This window comes from Aegilops tauschii, chromosome 1 (genome assembly GCF_002575655.3).
Source record: "Aegilops tauschii subsp. strangulata cultivar AL8/78 chromosome 1, Aet v6.0, whole genome shotgun sequence".
NCBI classification, from domain to species: Eukaryota; Viridiplantae; Streptophyta; class Magnoliopsida; order Poales; family Poaceae; genus Aegilops; species Aegilops tauschii.
This window is the reverse complement of record NC_053035.3, coordinates 373,791,897-373,815,812: the sequence shown is the minus strand read 5'-3', so window position 1 is coordinate 373,815,812 and position 23,916 is coordinate 373,791,897. Positions and strand designations below refer to the sequence as shown.

Below are 23,916 nucleotides of genomic sequence, written 5' to 3'. Positions count from 1 at the left end.
AGGTAATATGTAATTCATTATTTGATATGCACAATCATTTTGGACGCACTTAATTATTTTCTTTGATACAAATTATATGTACATATGATGGTTATTAATTAGACATTTATACTAAGGGCCCCGAAGGGCCCCGGATTGTAGTTTCGTCCCGGGCCCCTAAAATCTTAGGACCGGCCCTGTGGCTTCATAGTTGATCTAGAATGCTGAGGCCGGAGGATAGAGACATTTTTGTAGTGACATCTACCCTACTGGAGCATATCGTTGGGGAGGTTTTCTTTCAGCATGGATGATGGTGTAATATTTAGATAGGACCCACCATATCTTAGGCTGCTAAGTTTTTCGTTGCTGCAAAATGATACTCTCTTCTTGGTTGTGTTGGACGTGCTAGATGTGTGCAATGGCGGAGTTACGACAAGGCAAGGCAATATGGGTCATGTCCTAAGGCTAGAGCCGAAAAAAAGATTAAGCCTTTAGCATTCAGAGCCTAGTCAGCCTCGCATGCCCATGATTGACACCGATACAGAGCAATCTCGCACCCATCTGCCTCACACGTGTAGCACTCCTTCATGGAAAAAATGCATGTAGCGGAGGAGCTCAGGAGCAGACACCGGTCGCCTCAACATAGCACAACTCAACACACAATGGAAAAAGCGTGCTCTCTGGCCGACCCAACCTTTTCTTTGTAGTTCCATCACTGGTTGTGTGCATCATGCTATATGGAGACCGGACATTCGCTGGTTGTGTGTATCATTCTATGTGGAGGCCGGACATTCGCTCAGTGCGATTGTGTCATCTCAATATATCTTTTTCTTTCTGAGAATGTCACCTCGATACATGTTAAAATTTGCTATCTTGAGCAGTTTTTGCATGCTTCCTCTTACCCCTCTTTTCATTGCTCTCATCTTTTATCAACTGGTGTCAAAGGGCAAGAGAAGAAGATGAAACGAGATTATCCAGATGCAAAGTGGGACAACTTTACACTAGAGGAGCAGTACTACTATTTGTAGGAGAAAGAAGAACAAAGAAAAGACACCAATCGTGGTCAAACTTCGTACAATGCAGAATGTAAGAGCATCTCCAGTCGTTGGCCCCCCAGGACGCATAAAAATGACCCCCTGGGGCGAGCCGGTGATACAATCAGCGCTGGGGCGGTTTTGCGCCCAGTCGTCGCCCCCAGGCGCCGAAATTGGCCCATTTTTCAGCCCCATTTCGGCGAATAAAGGGCCCGTATGGGCAAGATAAGGCCCATATTCGGCGTGGTTCGCCGTGTCTCGGCGTTCAATTATCAACACAATTTTTTCTTATCACATATTTCATCACGGAAAAATCAAATACTTCAACAAAATAGTACAACAACAAATAGTTCAATACAAATTATATAGTTCAACAAATAAAAACTCATATTTCATCACACGTCGCGCCCCGCGTTCCCCTTGAGCCTCCATAGGTGCTCAATCAGATCTTTCTGCAGTTGATGATGCACCTGTGGGTCTCGGATCTCCTGACGCATACTGAGATAGGCAGTCCAGGTTGCCGGTAGCTGGTGATCAACTTCGGCTAGAGGACCCTGCCTGTAGTATGGTTCAGTGTCAAACACCGGGTCTTCTTGCTCGCTCTCGATGATCATGTTGTGCAAGATGACACAACAAGTCATAATCTCCCACATTTGATCTTTGGACCAGGTCTGAGCGGGGTACCGGACAACAGCAAATCGAGATTGGAGCACACCAAATGCCCGCTCGACATCCTTCCTGCAAGCCTCCTGAATCTTCGCAAACCAGGCGTTCTTGCCTCCTAGCACAGGGTTTGAGATCGTCTTCACAAATGTCGACCATCTCGGATAGATGCCATCAGCTAGATAGTACCCCTTGTTGTAGTGCCGCCCATTGATCTCGAAGTTCACCGGAGGAGAATGACCTTCAACAAGCTTGGCAAAGACAAGAGAGCACCGCAGCACGTTGATGTCATTGTGAGTTCCTGGCATACCAAAGAAGGAGTGCCAAATCCAGAGGTCCTGTGTGGCCACCGCCTCAAGTACCACACTGCAACCGCCTTTGGCGCCTTTGTACATCCCCTGCCAAGCAAATGGGCAATTCTTCCATTTCCAATGCATGCAGTCGATGCTTCCAAGCATCCCAGCAAATCCTCTTGCTGCATTCTGTGCTAGGATCTGAGCAGTGTCTTCCGCATTGGGTGTTCTCAAGTATTGCGGTCCAAACACTGCCACCACTGCCCGACAGAACTTGTGGAAACACTCTATGCTGGTGGACTCAGCCATGCGCCCATAGTCGTCGAGTGAATCACCGGGAGCTCCGTATGCAAGCATCCTCATCGCTGTCGTGCACTTCTGGATGGAGGTGAATCCAAGGGCACCGGTGCAATCCATCTTGCACTTGAAGTAGTTGTCGAACTCCCGGATGGAATTCACAATTCTGAGGAAGAGCTTTCGGTTCATCCGATAACGGCGCCGAAATGTTTTCTCGCCGTGAAGTGGAACATCGGCGAAGTAGTCGGAGTAGAGCATGCAGTAGCCTTCGAGACGATGCCGGTTCTTTGCTTTCACCCGCCCTGGCGCCGAGCCACCTCGCCGCGGCTTTTCATTGCTCGCCAGCAGCTGGGTGAGGGCGGCGAGCACCATGAGATGCTCTTCTTCCTGGACGTCGGCCTCGGCTTCCTCCTCCAGCAGCGCGGCGAGTGCTTCCTCGTCATCCGAGTCCATCGCCGAGGCAGGCAAATCGCCAAACACCTTGCGCCTGGTCGGCGTGTACCCGCTGCTAAACTGCCCCTCCGCGGCCGGAAACAGCGGCCGGAAACGCCCAGCTGCTGTTGGAGGGGCTGCCGCGGCGAAGCTCTGCTATTTTTCCGGCGGGGAATGGCTATCTAGCGGTGAAGGGCAGCGGGCGGCGCAGGGATATAGGTAGTGGCGGCCGAGGGCGCGGGGGGTGGGAGGCGAGTCGGGGAAGAAAACCTTGACTTTTTCCCCTGACGGTGTGGGCCAGCCGCGCTTTTTCTTTTGCGCCGGAGCCCCCAATTGCCCCCCAGTGCGCCGGGTTCGGCCTGTGACCGCCGGGCGAAAAAAAAGGCCGAACCGGCGATTTTCGGCGTCCTGGGGACGCGACTGAGACGTTTTTTTGACGTCGGCGCCGAAAAAGTGGCCTGAGGAGCCTGTTGGGGGCGCGGCCGGAGATGCTCTAATCTTGCCGAAGAACGAGTGGTACCCAAAAAGGACATGTTCTCATACGGCCGTGTGAATATGTTTGTCCGTGGAATCATGGTGGACCGACCGACGATCCCCAAAAGGAATTAACCAGAAAAGAGACCCTCAACAAATCGAGAAAAGACGAATGTTCCTGGACGAAAAGGGCGAGCACCCTTGCTTGTGTCGCGTCGGATGATGCACCGTCTGACACGATAATGACACCGGAACATCTCAAACTCGCGTCGTGCTGCTGACTTTTCTCTCCAAGAGCCCACGGCCCACGTCCCGAGCGGTGTGGCCCACACAACCGCTGCCCCACCCGTCAGCGACGTGCGGCCCCGCGACACCCGTAGTAGGACAGAGAAACCAAAGAACAGAAATCGCATCGTAACTACCGCAACATGGAAATAATTACGCATTTAACCCCCCAGCCCCAAATTCTCACCCTTTCCCTTAAAAAAAAACTCACAGCCAATAGAGAAGCGGCCCGGGCTGGACTTTTCGGCCTGGAAAAATTTGGCAATCGTCGCGTGGAGCGGAAGTTTCCGGGAAGCGCACGACGCGGCGAGGGGAGTAAAAAATATACTCCCGGACCGGCGGGCCCAGGCAGTCAGTGTCCCGGCCCAGCACCACGCCTCCCGGCGTTTTTCCGGTATAAAAGAGCCCCGCACCCAGCAACGCGAGATTGCTTCCCCCAAAACCTCACCTCATCTCCTCCACCATTGACCAGACGGCGGCGCTCACCTCCCCCCCCTTGGCCTTCCCCATCGTCCTGCTGGCTTCCCCGGTTCTTCCTCGTAAGCGCCCCTCCCGATCTCCCCCCCCCCCCCCCCCCCAATCCCTTCCTTCGATCGGCCGCGTTTGTATGTAGTTTCTGCGAAATCCGGGTAGATCGGGGCCGATTGTTGTGTGTCGTGGTTTGTGTCGATCCGATGGTCAATTCCGGCGATCTGAGCCCGATCCGTCGATTCCGCGGCGGTGGTTACCACAATCGCCGCACGGAGGATTGGTCTGGTCTTCCGTCGGTCGAAGCTTCCGGCCGATTAGGGTTTGTGGTCGATCGATCGGTCGATCTACGCGTTGATTTGGGGTTATGCGACTGGATATTGTAGCAGTTTCGCGAAAGTCTTATATTTGGTCGGGAATTAGATTGTTCAGCGTTTATTTAGGTTCGATTCCTTCAGTGCCTTGTGATGGATTGGTGGATTCTCTTAGATCGTTGACCTAATGGCCCGGAACTGATCCAAGGCAGTTTGTTCTAGGAAACTTCCCGTAGTTTTTTCGTTTATGGGAAAGATTACTTCTGTTTTCGTACTAATATGATCTGTGCCTATGAAGTATCATAAATTCAAGTGATTTGCTCCACAAAGCCTGTAAGTTCTGATTAGATGGTAGGTTAGATGCATCGACCTGCTAATGTGCTTATTATATATTTTTATTTCTGTTGCACTAATGTGGTTTTGGTTAAGGTCGATATTTTCGGTTATGTGATCTTGGTGAAAATATATTAGGTGCTCATAGTAGTTTGATATTTGGTTATGTAAGTCAGCAATGTATCAAGTCCTGTATGATCCTTTTTGCAGTTTTCTTTTTGTTGAAAGATCCTGTAGTTTTTTCTTACATCAGAGCCTATGAAATATATACTAAAATTCTCTCTGTTTCCAACCCAAAGCCACGTTGTAGGTTAGATTCACCTTGTTAATGTGCTATTTCACTGTGAGATGTGTACAATGTAAAATTCACTTTATATATGCAATCTTTTCTTTGCTTCCTAGTACTTCTGTTATTTGGATGGGAAGATTCACCTTGTTGATCTGGATAAAACATAGAACAATATGTATTCTGTATATTCTTCTACTGTTTATGTTTTTCCCTGCTGATGATGATTTCTAATCTCATGCAGGTTTTTGATCTCAGTCACTCATGTCTTTTGAAGTCAGCGAGGGATCCCCTTATTTCCTCTCGTGCTACTTCTGGTTCATATATTGCATAAAATTCCGGGACTTCACTTGATACAAGTGGATCATCTGGAGTTTTGTGCGAATACTTCCTATCATGTGAATCAGTGGTAGTTGGTTTAATTGGCAAGACTCAAACTTCTCTCATCTGAGTTCAGAAACATTTGTTGCTTGAGTCTTTGGTGTACTGCTTTCCTTGAGTCTTGCCAAGCCTGGTTTCCCATCAGTTGTTTCTCCTCCAGCTTTCGGTTGGACCATTCTCTCTTCTGGTCTAATCTCATCAATCTTTTGATCCTCCCTTCAGAATAGTTGTTTAACGTGAGCTGTCCTACTCTGCTCACACTGCAATCTTCTGAAGCTCTCTTCTCTGGTTCTTGTCTGTTCTCCAAGCATTTGAGAGCTCCTCTCTCCTTAAGTTTGGTTGATCTGTGGCCCTGAATTCTGTCCTTTCAGGGCTAAAGCATATCCCTTTCTGGCCAGACTTGATATTTCCCTGATTACTGGTATTGTTAATTGCCTAATCTGGTGAACCATTTCTGGTTGTGTTTCACCTCTTGTGTTCTTCTCTTGATACTGAGCACAAGAGACCCACTGCAGTGATGGCTCAAGCTTGCCTGCCACCTGGCTTTCGTTTCCATCCAACTGATGTTGAGCTTGTTTCTTACTACTTGAAAAGGAAGATTATGGGGAAGAAACTTTTTGTTGAAGCTATTTCAGAGGTTGAGCTGTACAAATTTGCTCCTTGGGACCTTCCTGGTAATTTTCCTCTATTGTTTTGATTTTTCTTGATGTAAGAATTGCACGCAAACGAGTTGGAAACTAATCTAGAATTTTTCAAATGCTTCCACTTTAGTTGAGTTTAGCTCTTACTTTTGTTGCAACCTTGTATATTTCCGTGCAGATAAATCCTGTCTCCAGAGCAAAGATCTTGAGTGGTTCTTCTTTTGTCCCCGTGACAAAAAATATCCTAAAGGGTCTAGGACGAACCGTGCCACACCAAATGGTTATTGGAAAACAAGTGGAAAAGACAGAACAATTGAGCTGAACTCTCGCATTGTTGGGTTGAAGAAAACATTGATTTTTCATGAAGGCAAGGCACCCAAAGGCAATAGGACTGACTGGGTGATGTATGAATACAAAATGGAAGATGAAACTTTGGTGTCTGCTGGTTTCTCTAAGGTACCAATAACTCTTATCTAATGTTTTTGTTTGTTTCACTTTATGTTAAATATGTTCAGTACAGTATATGAAAGATTCTACCATACTGGAATATGTTTTGAGGCATGCTCTTTTGCTTGTGCCTGAAATTGTGCGTGATAAGTTAGCCTTTATATTTAGTTAGAAAGTTGTGATCCTAGTATTTCTTTTAAATTCTCTGCAAGTTTATTTAAATGTATTTGTTGTTTGTTTGTTTCAGGATGCTTATGTACTCTGCAAGATATTTAAAAAGAGTGGGCTTGGCCCAAGGATCGGCGAGCAATATGGGGCTCCTTTTGATGAAAATGAATGGGAGAATTTAGATGTTGGATCTTCTATCTTCTCTTTTGCACCGTCGTCAGGTGTAGAGGATCCACAGGTTGAAAGTTCTGCCTTGGCTACTGCCATAGTTATGCAGGAACCATCCGCTCCTCAGCAGTCTGTTCAATTTTCTGAACATGTTAATATCTGTTCTGATGAGGTCAATGACGCGCCTCCTGAAATTGATGGAATATTGTTGGACGAACTGGCAAAGTTTTTGGATGATTCTCCGAACGATGATGTAGTTTTGCCTGAGGTATTGGCTTGCTGACTTCTTGCTTAACATGGTCTGTTTGCTTGTACCCAAGGAATTACAAATTATATACTAACCTTTATACATCTTACAGAATTCTGGTCTCCCTCCAATGTCTGAGCTTGAGGCTCAAGCTTTTGAGATAAATACTGCTGAGCTCTATGACCAATTGGCAGGACTTTCCCAGTCAGGAGATATGTCTACTGTAAATTTCCCTGCTAGCAACGGGGATGTTATTGAAAACAATTTGCAGCAAGCAAACTCTGGACTTGCTATGGATGATGATTATATAGGGCTGGATGATCTGCTTGCTCCTGGGGAAACCTTCTCCTATGATTTTTCTGGTGAAACCTTTTCCTATGATCTGCCTGGTGGAAGCTTCTCCTATGATTTGTCTGTGCCAAACAATCAGTTTTTGCTGTACCCACTTGATCAATCAACTAGTGGCAGTCACTACGGTGTTGGTGCTACTCAATCAACTTTCGAAGCAAGTGGAACTCTTCCACCAATGCAACCAATGCCAAGCACTTTTAATGACATGCCTTCTGTTTCCAATTGCTTGAACCCAGCCATGAAAGACCCATTCTCTTAGACAGCAACTTTTGAGGTATAAGTCTGTTATCTTTGTGGTCATTGGTGCTGGAAGATGCTGCCGTTTCTGGTTTGGTTGCCCATCATTGTCTGATGAGGCTCTTGGTGGATCTTGGATGTTGGTCCCTGCTGTAGATGGTCCAACAATGGTGTTTGTATCATGGCATGGCTGCTGCTCAATTGAAGAAGCCGGAACTTGGTTGTGTCTTTGATCACGAGCACAATACTGGACAAGTGACCGAGCTTAGCTTACTGCTTTACCGCGGAGAAACTGTTTCTGCTGGTTTGGAAGATGTCTTATCTGGGTGGGGATGCTGCAGTCCACCGTAGTTCTTTCTGTAATAACTGCCATGTTAGATGCCGAGTTGTCCATAAACCTAATGACAACTTAGTAGCTTAAGTCGCATCTTCTATCTATTTTCTGCCAATTTACTGTATTTGAACCATCGTCATTATTATTATTATTGTAATCGTGCCCAATACCGTGTTTATGTTCTTGTCGACGCAATGTTTCTTCCTTTTTTTTCGATATATATGCCTTTTTTTGTTCTTGGGCGTGATGTCTTAAAGGTGCTTGGTGATATATGCTTTTTCCATTGCCCCTACAGTGGCATATGAAATGGACGAAGAAATTTTAAACACTTCCTATCAGAAACTGGCAAAGAGGCCCTCCTCAGCCCATGTGAGAGACCGCGTTTGCTCGTATCCCCATGGATTCTTTCTCCCGATTTGGATTTGAACTGATAATTTATTTCCTATGTGGATTTGTACTGTTCGTGCGTGTTATTTCCTTCTCTTTACCAATGGATATGTTTTACCCGCCGCCCTCCTTGAATTGACCATTCTATTGGAAATTTTGATTTATCGCAGAACCACTAATTCTGTGACTTGATTTTAGCGGTCTTCCTATCTAAGAACATTTAGAATAATTCATAATGTTGGGTTTGCTTTACGAGGGTTCATGAATGTTTGATCTCTAAACTCTATGTGAGAGTGAGATAAATTAGTTTAGGTCTCAAGTACTCCATTCGTACGGAGATACTTGTGTCAAAAATGGATCCTTCTGCTAAAACATTAGAGTATATAATGGTCATTCCCAAGTAATTCCGGACGGAGTGAGTATGTGGAGAAAGGCGTCATGTAAGTCTCTCTGATCCTTCTAGTAATATCATTACTCCATTACATCTATTCCTTCAAGACGTTCGTATCACATAAACAGATCAACACCACACATTCTTAATTCACAGGACAGGTTAGACTACTTTCAGTGATGTGCTTGTGGATTTGTTCGATGAGCTTGTGTGCCTGACTTGATCTCAGCTGTTTCGTCAGGTTTTGGCTTATTGCCATGGGAGATTAGCAGATATATGAGTCATATATAACTGAACTGAACTGTTTGAAGAATTGTATTGTATGTTCATATGTGATTTTAGCTGTTAAGAAACCTCTTTTTGATATAATGACTGTCCAAGCTTTGCCAATGCTTTCTACCAGTAGGCTAGAGTGAAAAATATTGTGCCTTCGTAAACTTTTGGTCAGATAAGAGAGGTCAAACACGCGCTGTTTACTGCAACCTTTACATTTGTTTTCATTTAGAACTCACTGTACATTAGACTACCTGATCTCCAATTCATCGCCAATAATGAAAATAAATAAATTGAACGACATTTCATGAAATCTAAGAAGCACGATGGTAAACGCCAGGAGGCATCAACTGCTGCGGTCTCTGCCCTTGCATGCCATTCTTGCCATATTGTTGCCACACCATCTGCTCCTCCGTCAGAAGCTGCTGCTTCGTCTGCATGTCGGACATCTGCACGTACGTCGGCGGCGGCACCACCGTCGACGCCGCGAAGGGGTCCGCACCCGGCGCGGCGCTGCACATCCCCGGCGGCGCAGGCAGTGCCAGCATGGGCGCTCCGGGCGGCCGCAAGGCCACGCTGCTCGCGCTGCCGGAGAACACCTGCGCGTTCGCCGCCGCTGCGTGGTTGTACATGCCGTCGAGGGCCATCATGTCGAGCCCGCCCCCTAGCATCGCGCGCTGGTGCGCGAGCGCGCTCGCCGACTCGACCAACGCCGTCTCCCAGTCGGCCGATGAGGGGTCGAACACGTCGCATGTCGGCGCCGATCCGGCCGGGTTGCCATCGAATAGGGCCAGCGCCAGCTGTTGCCCGTGCTCTTCCCCGGACATGGCGTCCGCCTTCAAGTTCAAGAAGTCCGCCTCCTCGTCGACCACGTCGGTTGTGATCAGCGGAGCCTCCGGCTCAGCATGCGCCGTCTCGCTGGCATCCTGCTCCTGCTCCACGGCAGCCGGCGGCTCCGCGGGCGCCGGAAGGGCCCTGGTGGCGCTCATGTCGTACTCCTCGACCTCTGGCTCCGGGCTGGACGGCTCCGGCGACGGCGGCGGCAGCCTCTGCACATACTCGGTGCCGCGCCTGTCGCAGATGAACTCGTCCATGAGCTCTAGCCTCTCCTGCGTGATGACCTCCACCTCCGGCACGTCGGACTGGCGGCAGACGTAGGCGTCCTTGCACCACGAGTAGAAAGAGTCGAGATCCTCGATCTGCTTGGCGAGGCCGCAGAAGACTCCGGTCACGCGCTCGCAGTCCGCGCTCTCCATGTCCGGGAACCGCTCCATGAGCGCGGCCATGACCTCCGTGAGCTCGCAGTACAGTTGAACGCTCTCCTTCACCATCGGGTACAGAGACACCGTCACCACCCGGTTCGTCTTCGCCGCGCCTGGGATGTGTCGTTCCATGTCAGTGCACGCTCCGCGATGGCGTGATCCCAATCCCACACGAGAATGTGAGCAAACAGTTGCGTGCACGCACGGATGGACTCACCTACGGGTCGGCAGGCGATGAATCGGTCGAGGAGATGCTGCAGTTGTTGGACCTTGGCGAGGAGCTGCTCCAGCGACATCTCGCTCGTCGGCGTCTCCCTCGGCACGATCGCCACCGCCTTGGCTGCGTCGGCGTCCGCCGGCGCATCCTCCCGTTTACTCCCGTCCTCCCGTTTACTCCCGTCAACACCCTCGCGGCTGAAGCGGTCTCCGGGGGACATGTAGAGCTCGTCGCGGAGCAGCTTGCAGCGGTTGGGGCCGCCCTGCCTGGCCTGAATCCGGTGCTCGAGGCGGTCGTCGAGGTAAGCGGCGTAGGTGCGGACGAACGCGGAGTAGTCCCACGCGTCGTCGTCGCTAGCGCGGCCGCAGAAGTCGGACATGTTGAGCATGCGCGTGCCCCGCCGCGTGGCGTAGAACAGCTCCTGCTCGAACACCGGATCGCCTTCGGCGAGGAGGCGGTGCACGATCACCAGCGTCTTGAGCGCCACGTCCCAGCTCCTGGTGCGCCCGAGACGGCGCGACAGCGCGGCCACGCAGGCGCCGGCGGACCCGCGGGAGTCGCGCGTGAGCGAGACGATCTCGCGGATGTGGCGCTCGTCGGCGGGGAAGTTCTCATCGTGCTTGGTGGCCTTGACGATGGCCACTTCGAGCTCCGGCGACGCGAAACCGCTGCCGCCGCCCACCTTGGCCAGACCGATGCTGGTCTTGTCCTTGACCGCTCCCAGCGCCTTGCGGAGCTTGCTCGGCGCCATTGTTCGTACGTCCGGCCGGGGAGCAATTGGTAGCTTCTTTCGCGCGTGGTGCGTCGCGGCGATGGGGAGGGGGGCGAGACGGTGGTGTCTGAGGCGAAGCGCGGATGGTGATGCATGGGAAATGCGAGCGCGTGGAAGCGGGTGGCGGAGAGGAGGTCCGAGGAAGGAGGGCGCCATGGACGGTCACGGTGCAGGGGAGGTTTTGACATTTGGCTGGCTGGATGGTTCCGTCTGTTTTTGTTGTATACTTATTCAAGAAAGGTCCATTTTTTGTTTTTTGTTCTTGTGCGCGGCGAACTTAAAAAAAAAAAACTCACAGCTTGATTGAATTACAATTCGCAGCCATAAGCGGGCACTGCTCTGCGCCGGTCGGCCGGCCAGAGGCCCAAGCCGGTCGTCTCAGAGCCGTAGATTGATGTGCCCACAATGGTTGGATCGAATAGACCACACACCCATAGGAGAGGACCGACTTTCGCTTCTCAGCTCACGCTCTCGCATCTCTCGCGCACATGCGAGCGAAAGCAATGATACGGTTACTAGACTTCTGAATACGTTTGTTATGGGCAGTATATATGATTTGGCGTGAAAATATGGTCACTGTCACACGTATGCGTCACGTACGAGACTGATTTGACCATTTGTCGATCGCCACATGCGTTGTTATGATTAGGCCAATTTTGCATGAAGGCGCTTTTTGTAAAGAGCCAAAAATCCCTACCTCGTTAAATCCCTAAGCCGCGGCGCACCTCTTCAATCCCTAGCTTTCTCCCCTCTTGCGTGCAACTGCCCCGCCACCACCTTTCTCGTCGGTAATCATCGAATCCGTCGGTCACTGCCGGATCCCATCTCGCGGCAGTTCTTGCCACTGTGGTGCTCATGCCTGTCGTTAGCTCCTGAGCTGTTTGCCATAGGGCATTGACGTTGCCCCTGATCTGTCGCCCGTCTTGCAAGGAGAAGGTGCGCATGTACGTCTCGATGACGAAGAAGCACGACGGTTGGATCTTCTACAAATGTTGAAACCATGGGGTTAGTCTTTTGATTTCCATGGGGTTTCTCTTCGACTTTGGCTGAAAAGTTTGGAGTTTTTTTACCTTGGCATGTATTTTGAGATAGGTCAGTTGCGATTTCTGAAGTTAGGAATCGGAATATGTTGAGTTCGAGTATCTTGTTTACAAGCATTATCTCGTTGGTGATGCCGCTGCGGAGAACCGAAGGGAGGAACTTTTGAATGCACAGGAGCATAGCATTCTGTAGGATCGAAAGTATGTCTAGAGGGAGGGGGGTGATTAGACCACTTGACCAAATAAAAAGTTATCATTTTCACAATTTTAGTTGTAGGGAAGTTTTAGCAATTCTACCAAGTCAAGCAACACCTTACACATGCAAGTCTAAGAGTTGAGCAATGGAAAGTAAAGACTTCGCGTATGAACGTAAATGAGAGATTGGAGAAATCAAATGCAATGAAGACATGGTGATTTTTGGCGCGGTTCCGATAGGTGGTGCTATCGTACGTCCACGTTGATGGAGACTTCAACCCACCGAGGGTAACGGCTGAGCGAGTTCACGGAGGGCTCCACCCATGAAGGGTCCACGAAGAAGCAACCTTGTCTATTCCACCATGGCTTACGTCCACGAAGGACTAGCCTCACTCGGGGTAGATCTTCAGGAAGTAGGCGATCTCCTTGCCCTTACAAACTCCTTTGTTTAACTCCACAAGATCTTGCAGGCTCCAAGTGACACCTAACCAATCTAGGAGACACCACTCTCCAAAAGGTAATAGATGTGTAGTTGATGATGAACTCCTTGCTTCTATGCTTCAAATGATAGTCTCCTCAACACTCAATCACTCTCTCACAGATTTGGCTTGGGTACGAGAGGGATTGGAGTGGAAAGCAACTTGGGGGAGGCTAGAAATCAAGGTTCAAATGGTTGGATTGAAATCTCTTGGTCTCAACACATGAGTAGGTGGTTCTCTCTCAGAAATTGAATTGTTGAAGTGTAGATTCGTTCTGATGGCTCTCTTAGAGAGTAGGTGGGGTGGAGGGGTATTTATAGCCTTCACCCAAAATCCAACCGTTACACACTTTTGGCTCAACTCGGTGACACCGAGCAAAATCTCGGTGAGACCAACCTGCGCAAAAGATATGAATGTTGGGCTTTTCGGTGGGACTGAAGTGGAAATCTCGGATAGACCGATATGCGATAACCTAGGCAGAACTTTGTTTTGACAGTTCCAATCAGTTCAACTCGGTAATTCCGAAATGAATGAATTGGCTTACAGAAACTTGGTCACCGCAAACTCGGTGAGACCGACCGCAATCTCGATGAGACCGAAATTCTAGGGATTGGCTCTGCCAGCATATAGGATCAACTCGATGGGTCCGGGATAGATGTTTTCGGTGGGACCAAGATGAATCTTTAGGATTTGAACATATGTGTTTTGGAGAAGGTGTTTGAGGATTTTTTGAGCAATATCACTAAGCACTTGAGCAATTGAGTCATGATCAAAACCTCATCCCCTTTTAATAGTATTGGCTTTCCTATGGACTCAATGTGATCTTTGATCACTTAACCAAGAATGAAGAGTCTTGAAGCTTTGCCAATTCCATGTCCTTAGCATTTTGAGGGGTCCACATTCTCATGTCATTGCCATGCCAATCATTGATCTTTTCTGAAATCTATTATCAATGGGCATTAGATCAATGGTGTATCAGTACTGCAGGATGCTGCTAACGTGACACTACGATCAGAGACCCTTTGACGAAACTATGTGCGATACATTAATCGCAAACGGTGGTGTAAAAAACCCGTCAAAAAAGGTGCAAAACATTTGCGATGGCGGAGCCATCAAACACGATTCAGATTTTAGTTGCGTGTGCGATGCAGGGCACACGGTTAATCCATTCGAACTGTTTGTGATGAGGCAGAACAACAGAAACGGGCAGCCATATCAATGTGTGTGCGATATATGGCATACAGTTCACTTCGGTGAACCGTTTGCGATGATCGAGGTGAGCACAAACGATTCGGCGTAACAAGATGTGTGTGATACCCGGCAAACAAGTCGGTAATCAGAATTGTGTGCGATCATTATAGACATCCCATACGGTCTTTTTTGTGAATTGTGTGCTCATCAGAGCACACAGTTCAACAAACCAACCTGTGGGCGATAATGTAGAAGATCTCTGTCGAATACGTATTACTAACCGTCTGCGATGAGATTGACAGGATAAACGGAGATAACAAATTAATATGAGCGAACGGAAACAAATATATATATATATATATATATATATATATATACAGTCTGCTTAATTTAGTCCTTCTTCTTATTGTTGTTGTTGGATGGCCCCGGGACATCGTCTTGGTGAGGACGCTTCTTGCCGCTGACCGTTGGCTTTTCATCGCCGTCGCCGTCGTCATCGTTGTTGCTGTCGTCATCGTCCTCCTCCTCGTTCGAGCGTTCCTCCTCCTCATCATCATCGTCCTCTTCTTCGTCCTCCGATGGCTCCTCGTCCGTCTGGTTGTCGTCTGACAACTCCGGAGGCGGCGTCCCTTCCATGATCCAGATATAATCGAGGTCTGGGCTCGACGCCGGACTCATGGAAGACGAGCGGGATGATTCCGATGTTGACCTATCATCGGGCGCCAGACTGCCGGCCGAACTATCGTCCTCGCTGTCGCTTGACATGGCTGCAGAGTGTGTGCCAGTGTGTAGCGCGGCCTGCCGGGGACGATGAAGATGGTGGGCACTTAAGTGGGGTATGCAGAGAAGAGGAACTGCCAATTGAAGCGGGGGTTGACGTATTATCTAACCGCTGATATAATCAGCCGCAATTATTTGTACCCAGTCGCTCCAAATTCCCGGGGTTGCGCAGGACTCCTATTGGCTATTTGGCTGGTTTCTTTTTTCAGGACAAAAACAAGGAACGAGTTTTGGATTATGCACCGGTACTGGTACAAACAGAATAGGACAGTTGGCAAGCAATACATTGAGCTCTTCTTATTGATAAAGCCAGTAATAATCAAACTACAAAGGAAAAGAAAAAAGACAAAGGAAAATATCTGCACGAATCTTCGCATAACATCAATGGCATTGGACATAGTTGTGCATTACTTAGAGCACATCTAGATGTGCTTTAGCAATACTGTCAAACAAAACCCCTAATCATCATTGCAAACAGCGCATAGAACATGGCTAATGCAACAACCACAACTACACATGCTAGTTCCTTCTTGTCTCTTGCTTTAATCTGTTGCCTGTGATTGATTCTTTCTTGCTTCATCGTACTGATTGTACATTCCAGATCAGCCAGTTTCTTCTTCAGCTTTACGTTATCTTCTGCGAGCTTGGTGATAACACTCTGAGCCCTGCCATGCCATTCTTCATCCAGCCAGTTAACAAAGGCACAAGCCTCATATCCCTGCCAATGTTAAATAACATTCAGGATGAGCGGTGGCATTAACTCAGGTAGAATGATGAACTTAGCACTAACCTCTAAGGGGCAACTGAGAAACCGGCTGCCAATGTTGAATCCCTCCATGCATACACGTCGAGCGGGAGTGTGCCCGTGCACACAACTCAGCTTTTGGTACTCTGTGATTTCTTCAACCAACTATGGCAGAAAGTTGTAGATCCTGAAGAGTTGGATCATATGCAAGATGATATTGCAAGAATATTGTCCAACCTAGAGATGTTTTTCCCACCGTCATTCCTTGATGTCATGGTCCATCTCACAGTGCACCTTGTTGATGAGATAAAGTATTGTGGTCCCGTGTTTCTTCGCAACATGTATCCCTTCGAGCGGTTCATGGGAATACTGAAGCGCTTTTGTCGGAACCGAAACCATCCAGAGACAAGCATCCTACAAGGTTATACTGCGGAGGAGGTGGTTGAGTTTTGCACCGAATACATGAAACAAAGACCTATAGGCTTGCCCCTCTCTCGCCACGAGGGAAGGCTGAAAGGTAAGCCGGTCCTTGCTGGCACGCAAATGGCTGCACCCGGAGAATTGGCAGAGAATGCCCATTTGACGGTACTGCTTAACAACCCAGTTCTCAGCGCTTATGCCGAAGAACACTTGGCGGAGATACGCCAAAGCTTCTTACCGATGGTGCCTTCATCAGATGTGGAGATGAAGGAGCACACTAAGAACTATGCCGAATGGCTGAAGAACCGTTTGGCACAAGGATCCATCGATGACATTGCTACGTGGTTGGCACAAAAGCCATCACCTACGGTGTTAACGTACCAAGCATATGACATAAATGGATACACGTTCTACACTGAGGAACGTGATGGGAAGACCTCATATCAGAACAACTCTGTTCGAGTAGAATGCATGACTGTAGATGAAGCTGATAAAAGGGTATACTATGGAACCATCAAAGAGATTTGAGAGCTTGACTATGTGAAAGTTAAGGTAGCATTATTCAGAGTTGCATGGATCCCTCTTGGTCATGTAAAGGTTGATGATTACAGGAAGACCTGTGTTAACATGACAACGATGGCATATCACCAGGACCCGTTCATTTTTGCCAGCGATGCTACCCAGATTTTCTTTGCGGAAGACCCCTTGCGTAAGAACTGCCATGTAGTGATGCATGAGAAGAGGAGGGTACTGGGTGTTGACGATGTTGCCGATGAGGACGAGTATGATGAATTTGCTGAGTTGCCAGCCAAGGGATCACGCACCGTGTAACAGAGAAGCGTAAAATTATCAGAAAAGCCAAGTTTATTCGGGGTCAACGTAATGATCCCAGTTCCCCCATGTACATGGGAATTAAGCCGTAAGACTAGTCTTTATGCCTACCCTGCAACTTAATTCGTTCAATTTAGAACTGCCGCGTGTATTGAATTTGTGAATTATGCCCAGTTTTCTATTGATGTAAGAACCGTTAATATGTTGACCTTGATATGCTGTCAGCTCAGGCAATGAATATGAGATGTTTATTATTATTATTATTATTATTATTATTATTATTATTATTATTATTATTATTATATCATAGAGGTAGCACACTCAACTGATCTCACTACAGTATGTGTGAACAAAAATATGCAATCTGGTTTGCGAATAGCACATGATTCGTTGATGAAAGTCGTGTGCGGACCAAACCCCACCCGCGATCTGAGTCGTGCTTTCTGATTGGCCAGAACCCAAACCCCACGGATCGTACGCCTGCACCGTTGGATGCTCCCAGATCGAACAGCGATCCTCATCCCTTTCCACAGCACATGCAGTTCCAGTTGTAATTTTATTTTTATGCACAAAATGCACGTTAAACTTAAAAAATGTCTTAAATATAGCTAACGATACCTAAAATGCGCTAGAAAATCAAACCCGTGGTATAATGGTGATTGCGTACCGTGGAATTTTTATGAGGCCAAACGGTGAAGTCATCGGCCACTGGAATTTGAATTGACACGTCTCCTTTTGGAAACCATGATCTTTCATGTGAGATGCTCCGGTTTGGAAGGAGCGATCATCAAAACTTGTGCCAAACTTTATCAATTTTTTTCCAAGGAGTCGTGAGAGCACGCCATGGGCACACATCGATTTTCATGATGTCCGGACTCCATCTAAATTTCCTGTAATTAAAATACCAACTAGGCCTACGCCAGTGGCCGCACCTCGCGGCCGAAATGTTTGAAACTTCTCCCCGCTTCTCGAACAAACGGATGAAAACTTGCAAAGCGACGCACAAATGATTTGTACAGCTTCTTTGCTAGGCTAATCGTAATGAGAGTATCATAGCTAGTATCATGCATGCCAACTAGGTAATTTTGATGAGCTGTCATAGAATTAAATGAAGAAAGAGAGGGTTAAGTATCATATCATGATACCGTATAATAATAAATGCTATGCTAGTATGTGTCATGCATGACAATAAATAAAATACTACATGATACTAACTTATGATACTATATACGCATTATGGAGGTAGTATCATATACTAGTATCATATGCATGAAGGTAGTATCATATACTAGTATCATTATGGAGGTCGTACCATATGCATGATACTAGTATATGATACTCCCCATTACAACCAGCCTTATCATATACTAGTATCATGCATATGATACCAGTATATGATACTATCTCCGTAATGCGCGCATAGTATCATAAGTTAGTATCTTAGGTTGCCTTATTAATTGCCATGCATGACACAAAGTTGTACAACATTTAATATGATATGATGCCACACCCTCTCTTTCCTCATTTAACTGTGTGCCACATCATCCAAAAAGTCTAGTTGGCATGCATGATACCGCTTATGATACTCCCATTACGACTAGCCTTAGGGTGGCCATAGTGGGGGTATCATAGCCGGTATCATGCACTCGGGAATAGTGAATATGATGATGTGGCAAAGAAGTAACTGGTAGATACCGTAACATAATAAATATGATATACTACTTTGTGTCATGCATGGCCATAAATACGGTCATCTATGATACTATGCACTATGAAGGTACGTGCGTAGTATCATATACTAGTATCATATGCATGATACTATAGTATATGATACTCCCCACTATAAGGCTGGCCATAGTAGTGGTATCATAGCCGATATCATGCACTCTGAAATAGCAAGTATGCTGATGTGGCAAAGAATTAAAGAAGATAGAAAGGGTTAGAGTAACATATAGGTAGATACCATATCATGTTAAATGCGATGCTAATTTGTGTCATGCATGACAATAAATATGATCATCTATGATACTACTCTATTATACTATGCACTATAATTAAAGGTAGTATCATACAGTAGCAGTATCATATATATATATATATATATATATATATATATATATATATATATATATATATATATAGGACAAATGTTTTCTACAAGCAGTGGTAGTTACCACCACTTGCGTTTTCTATGTTGTATGTAGTATCTATCGAAACCGAGAGTATGTACATGTAGTATGTAGTATATAACAATGATTAGGTATTATATATAGTAATTTTTAGGTAGTATGTACCATGTTTTAAGTATGCTCTTTTTACGTACAAATATGTACGTATTTCACAAATATAACAAAAACTATGGGCTCATATGCAATCTTTTCATGTAACTTGCTTTGAAATATCTTAGATATAATACATATTTAAAATAAAAAAATAGTATATATAGTACCACATGGTAGTATATGAGATATGTGGGGTAACTACCACCGGGTGGTAGGATGGATTTTCCATATATATATATATGCATGATACTAGTATATGACAGTCTCCACTACGAGTAGCCTAAGTATAGCCTAACTAAAACACCCACATGTAGTTGTAGTAGGGTTTTTTACTTTATATGCACTAAAATGCAAGGTAAGTGCAAAGAATGACTTAAACATAGCAGACGAGACCTGAAATGGGCCGAAAAATCAAACCAAGGGTATATCCGCGATTGTTTACCATGATTTTTTTTCCGAGGCCGAACGATGTAGTAACTAACGATTTGGAGTCCGAAGTGCCGCGTCTCCTTTTGGAAACTATGGTCCTTCTTGTGAGATGCTCCGGTATGGAAGGTGCGAGCACCAAAACTTGTGCCAAACTTTACCAATTTTTTTCCATGCGATCGTGAGAGCACGCCACAGTGACACAATGATTTTCGTTATTTTCCGGACTCTATATGCATTTCCTGAAATTAAAATACCAACAAGGCCTATGACTCTATATATATAATTGCAACTACACGTGGGTGTTAGCAAGATCATTTGTGTGTCGCTTTGTGAGTTTTCATTCATATATATATATATATATATATATATATATAACGAGATCTCTTTTTTTGCATATTCAAAGTTTGAGATTGCTAGCCAGGCCTGCCGCCTGGTAAAATGTACTAGAAAATCGAACCACAGGGTACAATCGTGATTTATTACCGTGGAAAAAAATTTGGAGGCGAAACGATGAACTCATGTTTTCATTCAAACAAAAATATGCTATTAGTTAATGTAAATGTTTTCAAATAGAACACGGTTCACTCACAAAAGCCATGTGTCCACTAAACCGTGGCAGATGCCCCCTGCCACGCACGCGATCTGAGACGTGCGTTCTGATTGGCCAGAACACAAACCCCACGGATCGTACATCTGCACCGTGGGATTCTCCTTGATCGAACGGCGATCCTCACCCCTTTCGACAGCACATGCAGTTCCGGTTGTGATTTTATTTATATCCACAAATTTCACATTAAATTCAAAAAATGTCTTAAATATAGCAAATGATACCTGAAATGCGTTAAAAAATCAAACACATGGTATAATGGTGATTGCCTACCGTGGAAATTTTTATGAGGCCAAACGATGAAGTCACCGACCACTGAAGTTTGAATTGACACGTCTCCTTTTGGAAACCATGGTCCTTCACGTGATATGCTACGGTTTGGAAGGAGCGATCATCAAAACTTGTGCCAAACTTTACCAAAAATTTTCCCTGGGGTCGTGAGAGCACGCCACGGGCACACACCAATTTTGATGATGTTTGGACTCCATCTGAATTCCCAGTAATTAAAATACCAACTAGGCCTACGCCGGTGGCCGCACCTCGCGGCCGAAATGTTTGAAACTTCTCCCCTTTTCTCAGACAATGGATGAAAACTCGCAAAGCGACACACACATGATTTTTACCCCTTCTTTGCTAACTAACACCCAGATGTAGTTGTAGAATGATTTGAATTTAATTATATGCACTAAATGCAAGGTAAGTGCAAAAATGACTTAAATATAGCAACGAGACCTGAAATGGGCCAAAAAAAATCAAACCTAGGGTATACACATGATTGTTTACAGTGAATTTTTTTCGAGGCGGAACGATGTAGTCACTGACGATTGGAGTCCGAAGTGCCGCGTCTCCTTTTGGAAACTATGATCCTTCTTGTGAGATGCTCCGATTTGGAAGGTGTGAGCATCAAAACTTGTGCCATCTTTACCAAAAAATTTCCATGTGATCCTGAGAGAACACCACGGTGACACACCGATTTTCATTATTTCCGGACTCTATATGCATTTCCTGTAATTAGAATACCAACAAGGCATATGCCTCTGGCCACACCCTGTGGCCGAACTGTTTGAATTTTTTCCCGTTTCTCGAACAATGAATGAAAACTCCCAAAGCGACACACAAATGATCTTGGTAGCTAGCACCCACGTGTAGTTGCGAGTATAGCAAACGACTCAAATATAGCAAATGTACCTCAAATGCATGAGAAAATCAAACCATAGGGTACAATGGTGTTTTCTTACCGTGGAAAACAATTTGAAGGCGAAATGATGAACTCTTGTTTTCATTCAAACGAAAATATGCTGTTAGTTCATGTAAATGTTTTCAAATAGCACACGGTTCACTCACGAAAGCCGTGTGCCTACCAAACCGTGGCCGATGCCCCCCTGCTGCGCCCGCGATCTGAGTTGTGCGTTCTGATTGGCCAGAATCCAAACCCCACGGATCGTACATCTGCACCGTTGGATGCTCCCAGATCGAACGACAATCCTCACCCCTTTTGACAGGAAATGCAGTCCGGCTAGGATTTGATTTATATGCCAAAATGCATGGTAAATGCCAAAAAAGTCTTAAATATAGCACACGAGACCTGAAATGCGTCAGCAAATCAAACCCGCGGTATAATGGTGATTGCTTAACGTGGGAAAAATTTAGAGGCGAAACGATGAACTCACGTCTTCATTTCAAAATTAGTATGTCTATATTTCAAACAAAATTATTCTCTTTGCGCACATGAGCGCTTAGAGGCAACCGTTTGCATAGGCTTCCCGCGCGGCGACCGGTGATATTTTTCACCCTTTTCACCTAGGCCGCCAACACCCCCACTACCCGCCTGCGTTTCACTCAACTAGTCCACCCATTCTCCATCGCCAGCTCCCCCTCCCCCAGATCCACAGCAGAACCCTTTTCGGCGCCGGCGTGCTCACCCCGGTCGTGTGCCTGCTCTTCGACATCAAGCCTACCTCCATTGTCATTCCCAACACGCGGCTGCCTGCGCCTCGTTGTCTTCGTTTGCTCGCCAGCCACCCTCGAGCATATCGATCCTGTAACCCTCGCCTCTCCTGTGGTCAGGCTGGGTTTGCATTAAGAAGCCTATTAGTTACTGCTCTCCATCGCGGTGAGGCATATTTCCTCGCAATCCCTCTTCCTATTTCGTTCCGTATGTTCCCACATTGGCTACAAAATAACGCAGAGCGTATATATGTTCATTATCTACCTTCCTAACTAGTACATATAAGTTGTATTTGTTCCAATAAGTTACTGCCGATTTATAGATCGCGGGCGCCCGAGTCACACAAACTTAACAAATAAGCCATACATTTTCTAAATTATTGCATGACATGTTTAGACAGCTTGATACCAAGTTGTTAGTTTTATGCTTATCCTCCTTTCCTGAGTTTCTGTAGCATCCCAAATTTTCAATTTGTAATGTTATACATAGGTCATCATATGCATATCATATTTTATTTGCATTTTTGGGTGTGATCCTAAAAATCCTAAGCAACTCAAGGACCCACGGAGAGAGTTGGGGATTTTCTAATTTTCATATTTGACTTTTCTCAAATATTGAAAAGGAGATCATTTTGGTTTTAATTATTTTTCTCTCCAAAATTATTTCATAATAAAAATAAAAGAGAGGAGATAATATGACTTCTCCAAAAATAAATAAAATATTGGAGGAAAAATGTTAAAATCAAATAAATAATTTTATTTGGATTTTATTGCTATTTTTATTTGAATTAGAAAAATATGCCTTTTTCAAAAATTGCATTTTAGGCCAAGAAAATGTTCACTTTGTTCTAAATATTCTATTTAGACGGCAAAAATTGCTTTTGACATTTTTAGATTTTTTTTATATTTTACTAGGATTTTTTCTCGGCGGAATCTTATTAAAAAAATTTGTTTCGGACCGATCCGGCCGAAGCCCAGCAGGCCTAGCCGCGTGCCTCCCACTCCGGCTCGGGAGAGGATTACCGAGCGCCGCCGCCGCCATGGACGATGTGTCCGTCCCGGACACGCCGCCGTCGCCCCCTCCCCCAAGCACCCCGAGCCGACCCCTCCCCCTTTAAATACTCGCCGCTGCCGCCCCTCACCACCACCCCGCCCCGCCCCACAAGCCGCAGCAGCAGCAAGCCGCAGCCGCCGCCGCCTGCCGTCGCCTGCCGCAGCACCGTACGCTGCCGCTGCCGCGCCTCGCCTCGCCCCGCTGCCTCGTCGAGCTCCGCCGCGCGCCGGAGAAGCCGGCGTCGCCGCCGGAATCCCGCCGTTGACCTCGCCGGTTTTTGCCCTGTTTTTTCTGTTTAGGTAAAACCACATGTTTTTAAACCCTAGATGCATTTTTTTCTAGATCGGTTCGGTTTTTATTCGGTTTAGTTATTTAGTAAACGTTCGTTCGTTCGTTTAAACGAACGCGTTCGCCTGTTCATCTCTGTTAACGAACATTCGTGCCTTAGTCTTTTCTTTATATTTTCTTTTTCGGCCAGGGACCTATCCGCGATTATTTTTATCGTAGATTAGCCCCTGATCTTTAAACCCTCGCCGTTTCTTAACCGTTTGTCCAAATCTAGTGAAACCAACACCAAAATCTTTGTCTCGAGCCCCTCTTTCTGTTTAATCAACTTGAACATGGTTTTGACAATTTAAAATTTGGTTTCAAGCAAATTTGAATTCGAAGTTCTTTTGACCGTAGTTTTAGTTCCGTAGCTCCGATTCGGTTGGTTCTTTTTGCAGATCGAATTTCTTCAGTTGAACTTTCAGATTCGATCTTCTTATTTGAGTTTTACCCGT

General features: G+C 46.2%; 2 protein-coding genes across 2 annotated transcripts; one reads left to right on the top strand and one right to left on the bottom strand.

Annotated features, from left to right (window-relative positions):
* Positions 1-3,864: 3,864 nt before the first annotated feature.
* On the top strand, positions 3,865-7,999 carry LOC109785981 (NAC domain-containing protein 13). Its single transcript, XM_020344565.4, has 5 exons — positions 3,865-3,996; positions 5,103-5,913; positions 6,059-6,336; positions 6,575-6,931; positions 7,023-7,999. Exons 2-5 carry the CDS (start codon positions 5,757-5,759, stop codon positions 7,518-7,520), a joined length of 1,290 nt encoding a protein of 429 aa, XP_020200154.1. The 5' UTR covers positions 3,865-3,996; positions 5,103-5,756; the 3' UTR covers positions 7,521-7,999.
* Positions 8,000-8,114: 115 nt separating this feature from the next.
* On the bottom strand, positions 8,115-11,461 carry LOC109785986 (putative clathrin assembly protein At1g03050). The gene is made up of 2 exons (XM_020344571.3): positions 10,363-11,461; positions 8,115-10,258 (listed from the first exon to the last, which is right to left on the bottom strand). The coding sequence occupies exons 1-2, from the start codon at positions 11,288-11,290 to the stop codon at positions 9,198-9,200; spliced, it is 1,989 nt and encodes a 662-aa protein (XP_020200160.2). The 5' UTR covers positions 11,291-11,461; the 3' UTR covers positions 8,115-9,197.
* Positions 11,462-23,916: the final 12,455 nt, after the last annotated feature.

What these genes read in the sequence shown, in the direction of transcription:
- LOC109785981 (XM_020344565.4), top strand. Translation starts at nt 5,757, where the DNA reads ATGGCTCAAGCTTGCCTGCCACCTGGCTTTCGTTTCCATCCAACTGAT. An exon ending in TGTCTGCTGGTTTCTCTAAG is followed by an intron (nt 6,337 to 6,574) that starts GTACCAATAACT and finishes TGTTTGTTTCAG; the next exon opens with GATGCTTATGTACTCTGCAA. An exon ending in ATGATGTAGTTTTGCCTGAG is followed by an intron (nt 6,932 to 7,022) that starts GTATTGGCTTGC and finishes TACATCTTACAG; the next exon opens with AATTCTGGTCTCCCTCCAAT.
- LOC109785986 (XM_020344571.3), bottom strand. Translation starts at nt 11,290, where the DNA reads ATGGCGCCCTCCTTCCTCGGACCTCCTCTCCGCCACCCGCTTCCACGC. An exon ending in CATCGCCTGCCGACCCGTAG is followed by an intron (nt 10,259 to 10,362) that starts GTGAGTCCATCC and finishes GACACATCCCAG; the next exon opens with GCGCGGCGAAGACGAACCGG.